The following is a 20,634-nucleotide window of genomic DNA, read 5'->3' on the forward strand; positions in this document are numbered from 1 at the left end:
TACTAGACTCTGTAAGAGCCTATTATGCTAAACATGTGGAAGATAAATGGGTGGGCTTTGAAATTTACGCGGCATGTTTGAATTAGTTGTATTTATTTTAGAGTATTAATAGTTAAAAGTAAAATCTTATGTTGTATGATACCTTTATATGATTTTACTACATGTATATTTGTGTACAATTCTTAATTTCTTATCTAGCAATTAAAAGTAGAAGAACAAATGTTGGGCCTTTCTTCATAGAAGTCAGTTTGTTTGAGCGTATTCACATTTGATATTATAAGGCTCAGACGTGTTCTCATTATTTTTTATTCTTTGGTTTTACGGTTAGGTGGTCTCTGTCGGGCTATGCAGTTGGCCATGAATCATTGAATCTCTCTTTTTCCATCCACTAACCCTTCCCAGTCCCCAGAAGCCTTTTAAATTACCTAATCTTTGCCAACTAAAAATATCACTAAACGACATGCATGCACACCTACATACACACTAAAATAACAGTAAACAGAAGTTGCTTGCTCAGTCAAAAAAGGGCTGAATAGCAATTTAGCCTACTGTATTATTGAAACTTGAGCAAATTATTCATTTATAAAAAATAAATAGCAATTATAGGGGAAGTGTGAGAGAGACAGACAGCAGTCTTTTGATTAATCAATTTTTCCTAACGGAGTTTTGTCTGAAGCTATGACACAAAGCTTGTTTAAATAATATCTTGGATTTAATAAATCCCACATTGTCAGCTTTCGTGAATAAAAATTCAAGACCTGAATCTGAAAGCTTTTCTTATCTTTACTCGATTATTTCATAACCGCGGACGTACATCATGCTCCCTGTAAGAACTCCTTTGATGACTCTCTGAACTAGATAAGATTCTTGTTTTCCACACAGCTCATATATGCAGTCTTATTTTCTAAATGCCCAACTATGATATGCGATTTAAAATGTTTTCGAGTGTTTTCTTCATCCTGCTCTTCTTCTCAAACTCAGATCTTGGCATTAATCTTACATTTGTCTCTGGCCAATGTCTTCAAGACCAGAAACAATTGCTGCTGCAGTTAAAAAACAATCTCACATATGATTCTTCATTATCAACTAAGCTGGTGCAGTGGAATGAGTCTATTGATGACTGCTGTGGGTGGCCTGGGGTGAAATGCGACACCAGGGGTCGTGTTTCCAGTCTTGATCTCAGTGGCGAGTCAATCACTGACGGAATTAATGATGCTGGAAGCAGTCTTTTCAGGCTTGTGTTTCTTGAGAACCTGAGTTTAGCTCAAAACAGCATCGGTGCTATTGATTTGCCGTTCGGGTTTGGAGAGCTGACAGAGTTGCGTTATCTGAACCTGAGTAATTCTGGGTTTTCTGGTCAAATTCCATTGGATTTCTCAAATTTAACGAGGTTAGTTGTTCTTGATTTTACCAATACAATTTACTCATCACTTACGCTGGACAACCCGAACCTTGAAAGATTGATACACAACTTCACAAGGCTAAGAGAACTTTACCTTGATGGGGTGAATATTTCTGCAAAAGGGTCTGAATGGTGCAATGCTATATCATCTTCTCTGCCCAATCTAAGAGTTTTGAGCTTGTCCAATGCTTATCTTACAGGCCCTATCGATTCTTCGCTGGTAAAACTTCGATCCCTCTCAGTTATACGTCTTGATGGCAACAATTTCTCTTCTCAAATCCCGGAATTCTTTGCAGATTTTCCTAGTTTGAGGATTTTAACAATAAGCTCCTGTAACTTATTTGGAGTGGCACCTGCTAAACTATTCCAAGTCAAGAGTCTGGAGACGCTTGACCTAAGTGGAAATGGGGATCTTGAAGGTTCTTTGCCTGAATTTCCGTTGAATAGTTCTCTTCAGCATCTGTTGCTTAGTAACACAAAGTTCTCAGGCAACGTGTCAGAGTCTATAGACAGTCTTAGAATGTTGTCAAATATTGATCTTGGCGGTTGCAGTTTTTCTGGGCCAATTCCTAGTTCAATCAAGAACCTTACTCAACTTGTCAGTTTGCACTTCTCTGCAAATCATTTTGTTGGTTCTATTCCATCATTTGCTTTCTTGAAGAATCTTACAGAGATAGACCTTAGTGGAAACCGTTTAACAGGTCGAATTCCTGACTCCCTCTGGGAAGGCCTTGAGAAACTAGAATTTCTTGACTTGAGCGGGAATACACTAGAGGGCGAACTTCCAGCATCTCTATTTGTTCTGCCATCCATTAAAGTCTTGCATCTCAACAACAACAGCTTTTCTGGTGTAATCAGGGACTCATTCAATAGTTCTTCTTCTCCACTAGAAGTCCTTGAGTTGAATGTCAACAATTTAGAAGGTCCAATACCTCGGATTTTGTTTGAACTCCGAAATCTTTTGAGTCTCTCTCTGTCTGCAAACAAGTTTAATGGATCCGTGCAGCTGACTGATTTTCGAAAGCTGACAAATCTTGTCTATCTTGATCTTTCCTACAACTACCTGTCTGTACAGGTCAGCGAAACAGCAGCCATTCCTTCATTGTTTCCCCGGTTAGGAACTCTAATGTTGGCATCTTGCAACCTGCAGAAATTGCCCCTACTGAGGAATCTATCGTCATTAATGGTTCTAGATCTGTCAGACAATCAACTACATGGTGAAATTCCTAATTGGATATGGGAAGTTGGCGATGGAGTCCTCCGCATCCTCAATCTTTCTCATAATCAATTCAGTCATCTTCAAGAACCTTATGCTTTTCGCAACCATCATTACCTCGATCTACATTCCAACATGCTTCGTGGGGAAATCCCAGTTCCACCACGAACTGCTGTCTTTGTAGACATGTCAAGCAACAACTTTTCATCTCCTCTCCCTGCCAACATCGGTTATTCACTTACATCTTCCTTTTTCTTCTCATTAGCAAATAATAAGATCCTCGGGACAATCCCACCTTCGTTGTGTAACGCAACCCGCCTCCGAATACTAGACCTGTCAAATAACAGGTTGCATGGGAAAATACCCTCCTGTTTATTTGAAAACACTCTTGGCGTGTTGAACTTAAGAAGAAACAATGTCATTGGAGATATACCTGATACATTTCCTGTCGGCTGTGGTTTGGAGACTCTGGATCTCAGTTGGAATACTTTACAAGGAAAAGTTCCTAAATCTTTGACAAGATGCACAGAGATGGGGGTCTTAAACCTGGGCAACAATGACTTGAACGACAATTTCCCCTGCTGGCTCAAGAACTTGACTGGACTTCGTGTTCTTGTGTTAAGTAACAATAAGTTTCATGGAAATATTAGCTGCCTGGGGGACAGTATTACCTGGCCGAATCTTCAAATTGTCAACATTGCTTCTAATGCGTTCAACGGTGTTTTGCCTGAGAATCTGTTCAGAGACCTGAAAGCTTTATCAGTTGATCAAGATGGGCTTGATCACTTGAACTTTCTCTTCCTAACAGCAAGCCATATTTACTATCAGGATTCTGTGACACTTACCCTCAAGGGACTGGATGTTGAGCTGGAAAAAATCCTAAACATCTTTACCGCAGTCGACTTCTCCAACAACCATTTCTCAGGCATAATTCCTGAAACAATAGGAGAGCTGAAATCCCTCTATGTTCTCAACTTGTCACACAATGCTCTCTCCGGTCACATCCCGGGATCAATAGGCAATCTGGAGGACCTCGAATCGTTAGACCTCTCGTTCAACAATCTGGAAGGCGAAATTCCGCAGCAGCTAGCAAGCCTTACATTCCTCTCATTCTTGAACTTGTCATACAACAACTTAGTTGGAAGGATTCCACAAGGCAGCCAAATACAGACGTTTGCCACGAGTTCGTTTCTTGGAAATGAGGGGCTCTGTGGATTTCCCTTGAACAGAACTTGCACGGATCATTCTGGCTCACCAGCGTTTCAACATCCAACATCAGAAGAAGAGGAGCAGAAAGCTTTGGACAATGGGATATACATAAGTGCTGCATTGGGATTTTTTGTGGGTCTAGGAGTCATCTTCTGGCCACTTGTCTTTTCTAAAAGATGGAGGAGGTGTTATTACAATTTTGTCGATAAAGCTGTCATGCTGGTTCTGCGGCCGCACCACCATCAACTGGAAGACTGGTGAGAGAATCTTGTGAACAACGAGAGAATTGTATCAGCTGGACGTTGATTGGTGTTGAATGATACCTGTGCCGTTAATAACTGGTGTAAATCATTCAAAACCGTGTAATTACCGAATCTAGTGATTAAAAAAGATTAAGAGGGGATGATCAGTTTACGGAAAATGAATCCTTAATTTACTTCACTTGCTTGAGTTTTGGCCTAAGGTTCCATCTTTTTACCTCTTTATGAAAAACCAAGTCTAGAAAATGTTGACCTAACAACACTTCAATTTGTCTCCTTCGGGATGCTGTAAGAGCCCATTATGCGAAACATGTAAAAGAGACTTTTTGGGGTTTTCTGTCCAAATTAGTGTTTTTTTGTCCGAAATGGGTTTATGGGCTTGACTGCCATATATTTGTTGGAAAATGGGCTAAACTTTTCATATACGATAAAACTTAAAAATTTATGTATTTTTAAGTATTTCTACTCACAAATAACGTAATACAAGGTATGTAGAGCGTCTATCCTTGCAACAAACCACTGTAGGTATGGCGAAAATCAAGCAGTAAAAGTTCTCTTCTCGAAGTCAGAAATAACATTAATAAAGCCATTTTCTAAGGGCAAAACTTAAATGCCCAACCAACTTACTACAAACCTACAGGAATTTATTGCTATGTCTGGATCCATTCTTTTTCTTTTTTTGATTTATCTTATTTCATCAACTTAGATAAGAGGGTGGGTTTTGGAAATTGTAAGGTATGTTTGATTTGTTTTTGCAGACAATAAAATAATTTAGAATTTGTTGTTGTATGCTTGGATTTTGTTTTCGGATTGGATAAAATATTATTTATATCAAATTATTATGTATATATACAAATGTGTATTTATTTATAACATTAATATATTTAGATCTTTATAATTACATGTATTCCATGATACCTTTGTATAAGTACAAATATAGATATATGATTTTACTATATATATGTAACGACGCCAAAAAACGAGATTTACTAGATTTTTATTATTAGGGTATGATATCAATACATTTCACACTAGAATTCTTACCAAATTCCTCCCTTCCACTCTCAAATGAGGAAGGGTATTTATACTACTTCAGGAACTGATGCCATTTAGGATAAGTAAAGGTAAAATACAAGTTGGTCCTTTATATTTATCCTTTTGCATGGTTAGAATAGTCTATCAAGGGCCTCTTCGTAATTTGCTAAACTTATAATAGTTTTGGCAAGTGATCTTTGAACCTTTTTTGAGATCTTTCCTTTTATAGCGTGATTTGTTTCTTTTTCATCAGTATGTTTGTGCAATAGTGACATAATTTTTTGATGAATTGATTTAGAAATTAAGATAATTCATATATGGTGTTGGGTATCAAACTTTAGGATCACGCCAATGTAAAGAACAATTACAAAAATAGAAAAATGGGTTTGGAAACCTTTACAGAATACTAATAAGTTACAGATTTTTTAATAAAAGATTACAGCAATAAAAAATTACACAGAATAAAAGAGAAGGCTCAGAACCAGATCAAAAAAGCGGGAACCCAAAAGGCCACTAAAGCCAGCCAACCTGAACATTTGGTTGCTTGATCACTCTCAAGCCACAAAGGCTATTAAGATTAACCGCTAAGGCAAGTTAACTGAGGCCATAAAGGCACAAGATCAACCACAAAGGTTATAACACAAGGCCACAAAGGCTTTGCCAAGGAGACTTTTAGGAACTTTAAAGTTTTCAGGAGGAAAAAGAAGACAGAAGATTAGAGATCGTAAACTACTTAACCAAAGGTAAGAAAAAAAATATTTATAGGGACCGGCCATTAAATGGTCGGAGAAAGAAAACGAGAAAGATGGCGGTGGGAAGAAAACTAGAAGTTAAGGAATGGCGAGAGAAAGAGGCAAAAGAGAGAAACGAGGGAATTAGGGTTGACATAGAGAAATGAGGGGCGGATGAAACATAAGGTCAAATCAGGGAATGAAGCGGGTCGGGTGAATGGGCTGGACCTCAGAATGGAAAACAACATTTGGGCTAGGAATCCTTGAAAGGATCCCGCCATCCAAGAGTTATGGGCTGGGCTTTAGTGATTTGGGTCGCGTTATTTTTTTTCTTACATATGGTTATGCATTGGTAATTATACAATTCATGTGTTATACATCGTATGCATTGTGTTGTGAAATTCCACCCAAATTCCTAATGGATCTTTGAGGCCTACAGTACTTAGCTACACCAGTTTTTCAGGCTCATTACCGTTTACCAGAATCCAATAGCAACTTTGCCATGTTATCCAGGTTAGGGAAATTTTAATTTAAATCCATCTTGATTCAATATAAATCAATTAGACAGTAAACTTAATATTTTTATAGTATAATTGATATATAATTAAAAAAAATGATCAATCATATAATAATTGTATTACACTGACTTTATATTTGATTTGGGGCCAAACTTAATTTGGAGAATAACCAATTCCACCCACACTAGAAACCTTACTCAGCTTGAAATTTTGATTTTATTAGAGGCTTGATTGCATTTACTGTCTAGTGTACACAGAGTACTAGTAAAATAAAGGACCATATATATAGAAGTGACAATTAATATCTTGGAATTAATTTTTTTTTTCAACAATTATAAGAGGAGGACTATCAAATTTTAAAAAATGAACGAATTTTGCTGCCATGTATAACGTTGGGGCTTTTTAAATTGAAGGAATTACTGCCTAGCCATAACTTAAAAAAACTACGCCACATAAGTCCTGACTTGACGGAACAAAGACTATATATAATTATGTATGACTATAAAATTATTATATAATATAAATTAAAAAAAATAATTACAAACACCCCCTTCCCCTCCGCCGCCCCCCATCCCCTCATAGAAGTGGGCGATGGCATCCGCAACAGAGGGGGTGAAGGCGTCGCTTCCCGAGCACAATTGAGCGATGTTGAGCACACAACTCGGACAATTGTTGATCTATATAGATTTGGGCGACATCACCCAATTATTGGGGTGATGGGGAGGTGGAGGTGCGGATGGGGGTTAGTTATTTATTTATTTATTTAAAATTTTATTATATAAAATAATAATTTATTTTTAAAATCTATAATTATTTATAAATAATAATTCTATTTTTTTATAATTTTATGTATTTATGTTTTTTTTTTTGTATCCGTAATTCATTTAAGTTGATTCTTTTTCCAAAATTGATTTTATTAAATTATATAAGTTGCTTGGAGTTTCCTGACGCACAAAGTACAGCGGAAGTGTGAAAGAGAAACAGACTAGTCTCGTAATTACTCAATTCTTTGGAATAGAATTTTGTCTGAAGCGATGACACAAAGTTTGTTCATAATATCTTGGATTTCAGTAATCCAAGTTATGGGGTTTCGTGAATAAAAATTCAAGACCTGAATCTGAAAGCTTTTCTTATCTTTACTCAATTATTTCATAATTCAAGGCGACACGTCTGATCTGCCGACTACACCACGCTCCATAAGGAGTCCTTTGACGACTCAATGAGCTAAGATAACAACTCTTGTTTTCCGCAGCTCCTATGTACTATCTTGTTTCTTTCATGCAAGAACTACTGCGATTTCAAATGTTTTCGAGTGTTCTCTTCATCCTGCTATTCTTCTCCAACTCTGATCCTGGCATTAATATTACATTTGTGTCTGGCCAGTGTCTTCAAGGCCAGAAAGAATTGCTGCTCGAGTTAAGGAGCAACCTCACATATGATTCTTCATTTTCAACGAAGCTGGTGCAGTGGAATGAGTCTATGGATGACTGCTGTCGGTGGGCTGGGGTGAAATGCGACACTAGGGGTCGTGTTTCCAGTCTTGATCTCAGTGGCGAGTCAATATCCGACGGAATTAATGATTCTGGAAGCAGTCTTTTCAGGCTTGAGTTTCTTGAGAACCTGAGTTTAGCTCAAAACAGCTTCGGTTCTGTTGATTTGCCGTTGGGGTTTGGAAAGCTGAAAGAGTTGCGTCATCTGAACCTGAGTAATTCAGGGTTTTCTGGTCAGATTCCATTGGAGTTCTCAAATTTAACGAAGTTAGTTGTTCTCGATCTTACCAATACAATTTACTCATCACTTAAGCTTGAGAACCCGAACCTTGAAAGATTGATTCACAACTTCACAAGGTTACGAGAACTTTATCTTGATGGGGTGAACATTTCTGCAAAAGGGTCTCAATGGTGCAATGCTATATCATCTTCTCTGCCGAATCTAAGAGTTTTGAGCTTGTCCAATGCTTATCTTACAGGCCCTATTGATTCTTCGTTGGTAAAACTTCGATCCCTCTCAGTTATACGTCTTGATGAAAACACTTTCTCTTCTCCCTTCCCGGTATTCTTTGCGGATTTTCCCAGTTTGAGGGTTTTATCCATAAGTTCCTGTAACTTATTTGGTGTGGTTCCTGCAAAACTATTCCAAGTCAAGAGTCTGGAGACGATTGACCTAAGTGGAAACAGGGATCTTCAGGGTTCTTTGCCTGAATTTCCACTGAATGCTTCTCTTCAGAATCTGTGGCTTAGTTACACAAATTTCTCAGGCAACGTGTCTGAGTCTATAGGGAGTCTTAGAATGTTGTCAAATCTTGATCTTCGAGGTTGCAGGTTTTCAGGGCCGATTCCGAGTTCAATCAAGAACCTTACTCAGCTTGTCTATTTGGACCTCTCTATAAATCAGTTTGCTGGTTCTGTTCCATCATTTGCTTTTTTGAAGAACCTTTCAGTGATAAACCTTCGCAGTAACCGCTTAACAGGTCACATTCCTGACTCCCTCTGGGAAGGCCTTGAGAAACTAAGTTTTCTTGACTTGAGCGAGAATTCATTGCAAGGGGAGCTTCCAGCTTCTCTGTTTGCTCTGCCATCCATTAATGTCTTGACTCTCAACAACAACAGCTTCTCCGGTGTAATCAGGGACACATTAAATAGTTCCTCTTCACTAGAAGTCCTTGAGTTGAATGACAACAATTTAGAAGGTCCAATACCTCGGTTTATGTTTGAACTCCACAATCTTTCGAGTCTCTCTCTGTCTGCAAACAATTTTAATGGATCCGTGCAGCTAACTGATTTTCGAAAGCTGACAAATCTTGTCAATCTTGATCTTTCCTACAACCACCTGTCTGTACATGTAAGCAAAACAGCACCCCTTTCTTCATTGTTTCCCCGGCTAGGAACTCTAATGTTGGCATCTTGCAAGCTGCAGAAATTCCCCATTTTAAGGAATCTGTCGTCATTAATGATGCTAGATCTTTCAGATAATCAATTACATGGTGAAATTCCTAATTGGACATGGGAAGTTGGAGATGGAGTTCTCCGTTTTCTCAATCTTTCTCATAATCAATTCAGTCATCTTCAAGAACCTTATGCTTTTCGCAACCATCATTACCTCGATCTACATTCCAACATGCTTCGTGGGGAAATCCCAGTTCCACCACGAACCGCTGTCTTTGTAGACATGTCAAACAACAACTTTTCATCTTTTCTCCCAGCCAACATCGGTCTTTCTCTCACATCTGCCCTTTTCTTCTCATTAGCAAATAATAAAATCGTTGGGACCATCCCAACTTCATTATGCAACGCAACCCGCCTCCAAATACTAGACCTTTCAAATAACAGGTTGCATGACAGAATTCCCTCCTGTTTATTTGAAAACACTCTTGGTGTGTTGAACTTAAGAAGAAACAAACTCAGTGGTGATATACCTGATACATTCCCGGTCGGCTGTGGTTTGGAGACTCTGGATCTCAGTTGGAATGTTTTACAAGGAGAAGTTCCTAATTCATTGGTAAGATGCACAGAGATGGAGGTCTTAAACCTCGGCAACAATGACTTAAGCGGCAATTTCCCCTGCTGGCTCAAGAACTTGACGAAACTCCACGTTCTTGTGTTAAGTAACAATAAGTTTCATGGAAATATTAGCTGTCTGGGGGACGGCATTACCTGGCCGAACCTTCAAATTTTCAACATTGCTTCTAACGAGTTCAACAGTGTGTTGCCTGAGAATCTGTTCAGAGACCTGAAAGCTTTGTCAGTTGATCAAGATGGGCTTGATCACTTGAACTTTGTTTTCCTAGCAGTAAGCGATATTTACTATCAGGATTCGGTGACACTTACCCTCAAGGGACTGGATGTTGAGCTGGAAAAAATCCTAAACATCTTTACCGCAGTCGACTTCTCCGACAACCATTTCTCAAGCATAATTCCTGAAACAATAGGAGAGCTGAAATCCCTTTATGTTCTCAACTTGTCACACAATGCTCTCTCCGGTCACATCCCGGGATCCATAGGCAATCTGGAGGACCTCGAATCGTTAGACCTCTCGTTCAACAATCTGGGAGGCGAAATTCCGCAGCAGCTAGCAAGCCTTACATTCCTCTCATTCTTGAACTTGTCATACAACAACTTAGTTGGAAGGATTCCACAAGGCAGTCAAATTCAGACGTTTCCTGATAGTTCGTTTCTTGGAAATGAGGGGCTATGTGGATTTCCCTTAAACAAAACTTGCACTGACCATTCTGGTTTGCCAGCAGAAGTTAGATGAAGAAGAAGAGCATGGGATATACGTAAGTGCTGCCATAGGATTTGTTGTGGGTGTTGGTGTCATCTTTGGGCCACTAGTCTTGTCTAAGAGATGGAGGAGGTGTTATAACAAAATTTGTCAATGAAGTTGTGTTGTTGGTTTTGCGTCGGCACGACCATCAACTGGAAAATTAAAGTATTTGTATTAGCTGGACGTTGATTGGTTGAATGTTGCCTGTGCTGTTAATCACTGGTGTAAACTTTAAAACTCATGTAATTATGCTTTACAGTCTAATCTAGTGCTTAAAGAAGATTAAGATGGGATGATCAGTTTACTGACAATCAATCCTTAATTTACTTACGTCGTTTTCAATCATGAGTGTCTTAGCTCTTTATGCCAACAATGAGGACAAGCACAAAAATCTAGAAAATGTCAAAAGAGTTAAAAATATGAAAAATTCTTACCTAAAATAGATTTGATTTCAAATCAATTACAGAGTAAATACGATGTATTTGTTCACTTTCTTTCAATGTCAAACCAATTACATAATATTATACTTGTCAGATAATTGATTCAATTTCAACTAACCCGAATACTTCAATTTGTCTCCTGCCATGCTTTAAGAACCCATTATGCTAAACATGTCCAAGAGACTATTCGGCTTTTTGTGGTTTCCAATCTAATTAATCTTTTTTCCATAATGGGCTACTGGGCTTGTTGTATATTTATACAAATATATAAAAAAAAATAAACTTCAAACTCATAAATTGTGATTAATGACATCATTGCATTAATTTTTTGTAACTTTAATTTATAAAATGACTAATTTATTCAATTTTTGAAATTATACTTTAACTAATAAACTAGTTTTCTTTTCTTTTTATTTTTTAATACTTTATTTGCATATTTTACTCTCATTATATATTTTAAAGAGCGAAAAATTATTTATTATATACATGCAGGTACAACATATTAAAACGATTAGTAGTTAAAAAATGACTAGCTAGGTTGTAATATGTACACGATAAAACGAAACTAAAGTTAATTTTCTAACATATTTAAGTAGTTTCGGGAGAAATTCTAATCCGGACCAAGGCGATTAAATTCAAACAAAAATTTTTCCTAGTTCTACTCACAAATAACTTGGATTGAATTGTTTATTACAAAATATTTCTTATTCTATTAAATATATTATATATATGTTTGTATAAAAATAAAATTTATATATTTTAATTAGATAAATAAATAAAATAAAATAAATTTTGTAATAAAAAATCGAATCCGCAAAAAAATACATTTGTGTAGAGTGTCTATCCTTGCCCACAAATGAAACCAGAGTAGGTGTGGAGAAAATCAAGTGTTGGAACCATAAAAGTCCGTTCTCGAAGTGTTGGAACTATAAAAAAGTCTGTGAGAAGTAAAATTAAATAAAGCCATTTTCTGAAGGCGAAACTTAAGTGCTGAAAATTACCACAAACCTACAGAAAATGATGGAATTTGTTGGGGACCCTCATCCCCGGAACACTCTACACATGCGCTCCACGTGTCTCCACTCCATGCACCCCAGCACCTTCCTTTGCCAACACGAACCTTCTCAGACAACCCACATGTCCCCTCCCCGGACATGAACATCAACAAACATTATATATATAACATCCTCAAATTTTACCCTTTTCATCATCATCATCATCATATTGTATGTAATAAATAAGTAACTGCAAAAGCAATAAGCACCAATACCTGAATCAATCGTGAAAGATAATTATAATGGCTGACGAATTCAGGCTCGCGTCGTCCAACATAAACCACGAGGGAAGGCTGCCGAGGCAGTACATGGGAGAGGGGCAAGGCGCGAAGAAGAACATCTCCCCGCCGCTGGAATGGTACAACGTGCCCAAGGGGACAAAGAGCTTAGCCCTCATTGTACAAGACATCGATGCGCCGGAGCCGTCGGGGCCGATCGTGCCGTTCATCATTTGGGTGGTTGTGAATATTCCACCGACGCTGAAGGGGCTGCTGGAGGGGTTTTCGGGAAAAGAAGAGCAGATGGGGGGTGAGTATGCGGGGATCAAGGAAGGGATAAATGATTTGAAGAAGCATGGGTGGGAGGCACCCAAGCTGCCTAGTCATGGACATCGGATTGAGTTCAAGCTCTACGCTTTGGACGATGAGTTGCATCTTGGAAATAAGGTACGTAATTCTTGTGATGTGGAATTTCAAGGTAATTAATTAATTGTGATGATGTATGGTTTATGAGTACTTTGATGATGATGCAGGTGACTAAGGATAAGGTGTTGGATGCAATTGAAGGGCACGTGCTTGGGGAAGCAGTTTTAATGGCCACCTTCTGAATATGCAGCATTTTGTCTTGTGATTCTCAAAATCTTTAATAAATTGTTCAATCTTAGTTTTATCAGCTTTGGGTGTAATAATAATAAGAATAAATTAAGAGAGAAGTTGTGTACTGGTATTAGTATTCCACTGTTGATTAATTTTTACTCATCGTATCTCTGTCTACCAATTTTAGCAAGTGATTCGGGTTGCGGGTAGTCGGTTTTCTAATGTCTTGGAAGTGATTTTGGGACATAAGAAAAAAGAGCAGATTGTTGGGCTTGATGGAGGGTTTTTTATCGAGACTCTATGATGCTTGAGTCGGTGAGGTTCAAGATAAAAGAGAATGAGAATGTAAATTGAGTGCGATCTAAAGTAGGTGTATGGTGTAATAAATGTCCTACTATAAATGAACTATAAAAAGTATTTATAGTGCTTAGGTGGGTTCACTTGCATGTTTGAGAGGTTAATTTGTATTTTGCCATATGGTGTTGTTCTAGTCGAGTGATATCATATAAATTAATGGTCTACAAGTATAGGTCTTCAAGGTCGGGTTGTGGACTCAGGTCATGAACTGGATCTGATTCGAGTGTCAAAGTAAACAAGTTCTTTGGGTAGGGTTATGGATTCAGGTTGCATGCTAAGACCCGATTTGATATTTTGACTCGCAAATTTTGGATTCTTTTAGTATTTTTGTAATAATGGTTTATCTTGAGAGCGTTTTCGTTTTTTTAATGGTTGTTATTTCAATCTGTCGTCAATAAAAAAGTGTTCCAATTTAGGTAGCATTTACATGTTGGATTACCTGCCTCAAGGCAATCAATGAGGGGAAATTTTAGATCGGATTTGAGCAAGTTAAATTTAAGTCAATTATATTATAAATAAAATATATTATTATACCAATAAATGTATTATTTAAAAAAAATAATTGATGATATAATAAATATAATATATTTAATGTGTAATTAATATAGAATTATAAAAAAATATAATTAATTTAATTCGATGAAATTACTTCAAGAACAGAATTTTCAATCAATGGGTCACGTAATGAACAATATCTAACAGTAGAGCTAGACCCTAACCTAACCCACACTACCTGTCGAGTATACCTAATTAAGAAAAGTGGTCCAATTCATTTTTTAAATCGGCTCTATATATATATATTTAATTTTATTTTTTTATCAGATCATTGTAAAATCAGATGTAATTATTTATTTTTAAAAAGTTTAAGATAAAAAGTTCCCAAAAGGCCCAAAAGGCCTTTGAGTTTGGAAGTCTAACTCTACGGCCCACCAAAAGGGTGAGGCCTTTATTTATAAGACATCAATTGAATTTGAACTGAAATCGCATGTCATGTCACCGACGGAACATCTACTTCAGTAAAAGTGCGTGACACCTTCCCGATATTACTTGATAACCGCAGGAATCGAGCGACTGGTACTGGAGAGAGTTCCGAGCCCCATCATTAAATATCCCGAGCCAAAAATCAAGTGATTGCCATTCCTTAAATTCCATATAGACCCCCGCCCTGCACAACTATAGAGCGCTTAAATTCTTTCGTATAGTAATCTTCAAAACCCTCTTCTTGTCATACCGCTGCAGATTTTGCCGATGACGAGTTTCAACCCAACCCGGGAAAACGGTGACAAAAATGGAGGGATCGAGGCGGAGATCAAGCCCGATGGTGGGCCCGCCTCTATTAGCGTTAAGGTCTCTCATGGGCTTAATCAATATGATGTCGCCGTGCCATCCAATTCCACCTTTGGTATTTTTTATTTAGCTATAAAGATCGATGATTAGTTCATTGCTTTTCGTTTAATTCTCTGATTAGTGTATCTGTCGGACAGCTAAAGCAATGGATTCTCCGTACGCTGCTTGTTTTTCAGCATTGGTTGCATTATCTCTTACTTGTTAGTTCGTTAAGCCTGTTTGTTGATGCAACTGTGTATTTATGTAGCTTGCCGATGTATTGATTGAATATCCTATTATCAGTAAGAAATCCTTTTGGCTTTACTAGGAAGTAATGCTTCTCTCTGTTGAACTTTAACTCGTATACTGAATGGCGGATTATCATTAGTATGTTTTCAGTGGTATGGGCAGGAATTAGTGGTGTACCCCTATGCACTATTTTTCCTTTTGGGGTGGGATTAGTTCTAATTATGGTATTTCAGATCATCTTGTCTAGTACTTTCTCTGATCACGTAATATGCTCACATGCATCATCTTCAACATTAATTGCCGAGCTAATATTTATTTTCGTCTGCTGATTGTGTGTGTGCTTGGCAAATTACATTCTTAAGATTCTTTGTTGTTTCTTGTTTTTTCTTGTTTTACACTTGTATGTTAGTATCTACGTACTGAAATAAGACTTACGCTCGATGTTGGTCCTTATGATTAAATGGGAAAAATTGCAGTCGATGTTAGTCCTTATTTTTAAAAAGGACGGAATGATAATCTTTCATCATACCTTGTAACTATAATGAGCTTGCTATGTTGTTTTGGTTGATAATCATGTTTATTTGGGTACAGGGGATTTGAAATCAGTTATTGTTCAGAAAATTGGATTGAAACCTGAGATGCATAAACTCTTGTTTAGAGGTAAAGAGAAAGAAGATGATGAAGATCTGCAAAGAGCTGGTGTAAAGGACAATTCCAAGGTGTTACTTATGGAAAATACGACATGCAGGGAGAATAATGCTGAAGAAGTTAAGCAAACCAGTGTAATCTCACGAGGAGGTGCAGCTGTTGCTGAAATAAGGGAGGAGGTTGATAAGCTCTCGGAACAGGTTGATATCTTTTGCATAGGTTAAATTGTCCCTCTTTCTCTGTCTTTTTCTTCTTTTGTTGCCTCTTGGTTTCTTGGCTGGTTTATGATTTGGCATTTTGTTATTGAGTTATAGGTATTGGCAATGCAAGCTGTTGTAGATAGTGGAACAAAGGTTGATGATAAAGATATTATTTATTTGACTGAGATGCTTATGAGGCAGTTGCTCAAATTGGATGGCATTGAAGCTGAAGGAGAAGGGAAGGTGCAGAGAAAGATGGAGGTTAGTATTCTGTTTCTAAGTGTTGCCTTTTCTCTATGCAATATACTCATCAGAAACTAAGGATGCAGACTACAGGTCAATCTCTTCATGTTCACATGTGTCTTTAGATTTTCTGCACCCATTTTTCTGACACTAGTTTGTCGCATAAGATCTCAACTAGAATTATTGCCTCTGTAGTGTGCTTGTAAGCTAAAATTTGTGTTTCTTGGTTCCTTAAATTTTCTGTAAGCCTTCATTTTCTTTTAATGTGGGTTTGGGGAAACTGAGATAAATTTTCCTTTGGAGTTATTTGTCTTTCTCTCTGTTTCAAATATTTGCTCCCACATGGGTCCATATCAACTGCACTTTTGAATATACAAGCTTCAGCAAATGTCACTTCTATGCGGTTTTTTTCTTCAAAATATGTTTCTCTTTCTGGATTGACTTTAACTTGTCTATATATTGTTCAGGTGCGTCGGGTCCAGAGCTTTGTGGAGACGATGGACATCCTCAAGTCAAGAAACTCGAAGCCCTTGAGCAGTGTAACTACTCAGTGGGAAACATTTGAGCCTGGTTTTGGAAGCATGAGCACCATGCCGATGCCATCTTCTAGCCCTACCCTTACTAACCCTACCCCCATGACGTCTTCTACTCCAACCCCTACCCCCATCCCCACATGTACTTCTACCCCCACCACCATGACGTCTTCTACTCCCTTGCCTACTCGCAACCCCACAGCCGTGATGTCTTCTACACCTAGTCCTATCCCTTACCCAGTGCCATATTCTGCCCCATCCCAATTGCCATCTTCTGCTCCATCCCCTGCACCGTTGTCTACCCCTTCGTCTATGCCATCTTCTGCTCCTTCCCCTGCACCATTGTCTGCCCCTTTGCCTATGCCATCTTCTACGAAGGTGACTCAGGATTGGGAACACTTCGACTAGTCAGTATACGGATTATTTGAATCATGAAATTTGATGTATAAAGTGCATTGGGCATTTCGATTGCTGTAATGCTTTTGGATGCATCTTGCTGAAAAATTCTAATTATCTGGTAATCATGGATCCATTCCTTATCTCTATCAATTATATAATGCAGACTACACTAGAATTGTTCTATTTTGTTTGGCAAACCATGTAATGGCCAGGGAACTGTCAATTGCTTGCTTGTGTTGGGAGTGAAGCTTGGCATGAAAATGCAAGGACTATTATTTGGGGATGAAATTCCCACAGTAGCAAATAAAACTGTAATTCTTAACTTCATTTATTCTTTTACACCATATGCATTATTTTGAATTACCATTTTCTTTTTTTCGGTAGTATTAAGTGCAATGAATTTCAATGGTTTAATATTTAACTTAATATCCCAATAATATTGAAAATAAAGGTGAACGAAGTGTATTTATTAGAGTTGGAGAGGGTAAAGGGGCGCCAATTGTTAATCTAATGAAAAAGGTTCTAACGCCATGAATATAATAAGTAATTACGTTTACTTTGCCACCTAGCTATTTGTGACACTCTCCTTAATCCCTTTATAATTCATAACGCCATCTGGAAACAATTAGCAAAAAACTATGTTTATCCAACGTCACTACCTCCTGGACCTGGACCATCTTCCATATCTACTACTACTTGTTTAGCAGGAGCCAGCGCCCATTGCAGTTGACTGAAGTCCTGAAGACTTTGGTTGAAAGCTGGAGACCTTTTGTAGATGATGGAGGCAGCTTGAATCAGAATACTTGCTGTTAGTCCTCCTACCACGAAATTCCCTTGCTCTGTTTCTAACTCAAATACATGGCATGCGTACTTCAGACCTCCCCATTCTTTCTCTATACACTTGTGTTGATCTTCCTGCAGTATCTCACACACACACACACACGAAGACTTCAATACATTTTTGTACCGAAACGTTATTAGATTGGTTTGCCCGAATCCTGATTCGAACTAAAACTTTCTAGATATAGTGAAAAGGTTAACACTTCATGCAACGGTAAATGAGGATCAAGAGAAAAATTTGGAACCTGGAGGAACATCTCTAAGGGGGCATCAAAGATAGCGTCGACTTCGTCTTCGTTAAGCACTGGCTTGAAATCTTCCACTCTGGTTAATAGGCCTACCACCGGCACCACCGTCAGCAAATTCTGTATCACATTTTTCTACCTTCAAACTACCATACAATACGTATAGTGAGAATCATAAACAAGCACTGAAATTTATACCGATGAAATAAAGGGGTCTAAATTGGCAACAACATGGACAAGAGCCGGATCCAGTCCAATTTCTTCCGTTGCTTCTCTTAGAGCAGTTGCGCAGTCGTCAGCATCGCCTTCATCCATTTTTCCGCCAGGCAATGCTACATCGCCTACACTTCCAAAACCAACATCATGAATAAGAAATGCCTACGTAAATGAAGGGACTTTTTTTTCTGAAAGATAATGTACTTATTATATAATTCATCAATATTCTTTTTCAAGTATGAGAGCATGCTTCTTTTCTTTCATACCTGATTCAAAAAGTCTAAAAAGGGTTATTAATTTAACATAATAAATAAGATTCTATAAAGTCTAAGACTAAGTTATATTGGTGAAGTAGGTACCTGGATGAGAGGACAACTTCATGGATCTTCTGGTAAGAATTACACGAAGCTCACCATCTTGTCCACCAAAAATGCATATCAACACAGCAGCTCTCTTCTTTCTGGACAAGACAGGTATGTGCTTGGCCACATAATCCTGGATCAAAGGATTTGGACTCATGCTGTCTTGCGGCTGCTGCTGATGATGATGATCATCGCCATTTCCATTTGCATGCTCACTTTCACAACTACCCATGCTCATAATTACTACAGTAGTCTCTCTACTTTCAGCAAAACTGCGCACAAGAATATATAATTTTATCAAGGGTTAACATTTACATTTGACAAGAATTAAACCCCGTTTTAAAATGTATACTTGAGCATCAACAAAAAAAACAAAATAAAAAATCAGATAGTGACGAGCATTATACTAGTTCTGGGGTCGGAAATTCTGGGTTGAGAATCTAGACCCACCCCCTTTTTTCTTTTCTTTTTTTTTTTTTATAATCTTTTGGGGGGGGGTGGGGGGGGGGGTGGGGGGATAAGTTAGAATCTGGTGCAACTCAAATAGTAGGTTCGATGAAGGAACCTGATTCCCCCGCAAGTTTACCGAGCTCTCAGTCTCACGGACTGTGACATTTTGTCGTCTACAAATTCTCTAAGTTACGAAACAAAAGCACGTATGATGTTGACATGCGTTCTATTCACATCAATTACACATAATAAGTTTGATTCATTTTTCTAATGAGTCATCTTTTTAAAAATATATGTACAAAAATCTAATTAAGACGGACAATACCTCATATTACGTTGGATCTTGCAAAAATCACTTACATTAATTGGTACTTGTTATATTTCTTACGTATAGAAATATACTCTGATTTCGTTACGATCTGATCCTATAAAATTACGATATAATTTTTGTAGTTTAGAATCATTATTTTGTGAGGGTTAAAAATTTAAAAAACACTGACAAAAAGTGGAAGAAATTACATATACAAGTTGTAATTAATTATTAGGCTCCCCATTTAGGGTGGGCGTTGGAATTACAGCTTGGAACAATAATGGGAGATTATGAATAGGGGGTGGGGGCTAAGGCCATATCACCTACTCTTAGACATAATTTACAGTTGTAATACCAATAATGGTACTGGTAATTATGAGTTAAATACAGAAGCTAGCAGATGGATTCTTCAAACTAGATTTTGCTAATTAAATTATTGTTGTTAATTTATTTATTTATTTCTTCTTCTTGAATCAATATTGCCATTATTTATTTATGTACTACAATACAATCTAAGGACAAACCTAAAATTTGAAAGAAAAAAGGTCAATAGACAGCTTAATTTTGTGATTCTTTTAAATTTTTATTTTTTTACTATTACCACTGCTCTTTGGAATGCTTTGCGCATATTTAAAGTGTTTGCTACTCTGTAAAAAGTCGATAGCATTTTTCGCCCATAATTAGGGATTGTTTTTCAATTTTTGACTCTCAAAAAGCATTTTAAAGTGTTTGGGATGTCAGTTTCTATTTTTGAAATGGTTAAAAAAAGCATTTTTTGGCCAAAAGTTGGAAGCACATCAGGGATGCTTCTAGTTGCTTTATTTTTTTTTGTAAATAAATTCAACTTTATTTTTTACTATTTTATACTTATTATAATAATTTTAATTCATTTTTGTCGCTTTTAATTTATTTTGAAAATTATATATTGCAAATTAATATTGGAGTTTTCAAATCACTAACAATAATCAAATTTAAACTTTCACATTATTTAAAACTTTTTTATTTTTTTATAATATCATCTAATTATAATATTTTGTTCGCTTATTATTCTTTGATTAAACACATTTTTTGGTAATATTTTTTTTAAAAAAGTATGATATATACTAATTCATTATTATTGACAAACAACAAGTGAAATAATAAACAAATATAGTATCTTTTTAATACATAGTGACAAAATGGTCTTTAATCAATTGAATTTATTTTAAAAGTGATTTCTTTTTCACTATTGATCTCATTGATTACAAGGTTATTACTTTTGATTTCGTAATTTTAAAAAAAGTAACACTTTTAATCATATCGCACATTCTTG

At 37.1% G+C, this 20,634-nt stretch overlaps 4 protein-coding genes and 1 pseudogene across 6 annotated transcripts; 4 read left to right on the forward strand and 1 right to left on the reverse strand.

Annotated features, from left to right (window-relative positions):
* The first annotated feature begins 741 nt into the window (after nucleotides 1-741).
* On the forward strand, nucleotides 742-4,268 carry LOC105174595 (receptor-like protein 49). Of its 3 annotated transcripts, XM_020698118.2 has the most exons (3): nucleotides 909-1,390; nucleotides 1,603-1,622; nucleotides 1,699-4,268. In XM_020698118.2, the coding sequence occupies exons 1-3, from the start codon at nucleotides 909-911 to the stop codon at nucleotides 4,086-4,088; spliced, it is 2,892 nt and encodes a 963-aa protein (XP_020553777.2). In that variant the 3' UTR covers nucleotides 4,089-4,268. The 3 variants fall into 3 exon arrangements, with proteins under 3 accessions (XP_088731276.1, XP_020553777.2, XP_020553776.2); XM_088875150.1 differs by adding an exon at nucleotides 742-826 and having other exon boundaries at nucleotides 1,032-4,268; XM_020698117.2 differs by having other exon boundaries at nucleotides 1,481-4,268.
* A 3,135-nt stretch (nucleotides 4,269-7,403) lies between these two features.
* Nucleotides 7,404-10,880, forward strand: LOC105174596 (receptor-like protein 7; annotated as a pseudogene).
* A 1,376-nt stretch (nucleotides 10,881-12,256) lies between these two features.
* LOC105174597 (PEBP (phosphatidylethanolamine-binding protein) family protein) lies at nucleotides 12,257-13,111 on the forward strand. The gene is made up of 2 exons (XM_011096750.3): nucleotides 12,257-12,794; nucleotides 12,881-13,111. Exons 1-2 carry the CDS (start codon nucleotides 12,372-12,374, stop codon nucleotides 12,953-12,955), a joined length of 498 nt encoding a protein of 165 aa, XP_011095052.2. The 5' UTR covers nucleotides 12,257-12,371; the 3' UTR covers nucleotides 12,956-13,111.
* Nucleotides 13,112-14,343: 1,232 nt separating this feature from the next.
* On the forward strand, nucleotides 14,344-17,082 carry LOC105174598 (BAG family molecular chaperone regulator 4). Its single transcript, XM_011096751.3, has 4 exons — nucleotides 14,344-14,703; nucleotides 15,468-15,724; nucleotides 15,839-15,985; nucleotides 16,435-17,082. Exons 1-4 carry the CDS (start codon nucleotides 14,550-14,552, stop codon nucleotides 16,906-16,908), a joined length of 1,032 nt encoding a protein of 343 aa, XP_011095053.2. The 5' UTR covers nucleotides 14,344-14,549; the 3' UTR covers nucleotides 16,909-17,082.
* A 256-nt stretch (nucleotides 17,083-17,338) lies between these two features.
* Nucleotides 17,339-18,897, reverse strand: LOC105174599 (nudix hydrolase 15, mitochondrial). Its single transcript, XM_011096752.3, has 4 exons — nucleotides 18,560-18,897; nucleotides 18,183-18,325; nucleotides 17,985-18,104; nucleotides 17,339-17,814 (listed from the first exon to the last, which is right to left on the reverse strand). The coding sequence occupies exons 1-4, from the start codon at nucleotides 18,798-18,800 to the stop codon at nucleotides 17,542-17,544; spliced, it is 777 nt and encodes a 258-aa protein (XP_011095054.2). The 5' UTR covers nucleotides 18,801-18,897; the 3' UTR covers nucleotides 17,339-17,541.
* Between the last annotated feature and the right edge of the window lie 1,737 nt (nucleotides 18,898-20,634).

The sequence above is a fragment of the Sesamum indicum genome, linkage group LG11, assembly GCF_026168435.1.
Source record: "Sesamum indicum cultivar Baizhima isolate 11 linkage group LG11, ASM2616843v1, whole genome shotgun sequence".
NCBI classification, from domain to species: Eukaryota; Viridiplantae; Streptophyta; class Magnoliopsida; order Lamiales; family Pedaliaceae; genus Sesamum; species Sesamum indicum.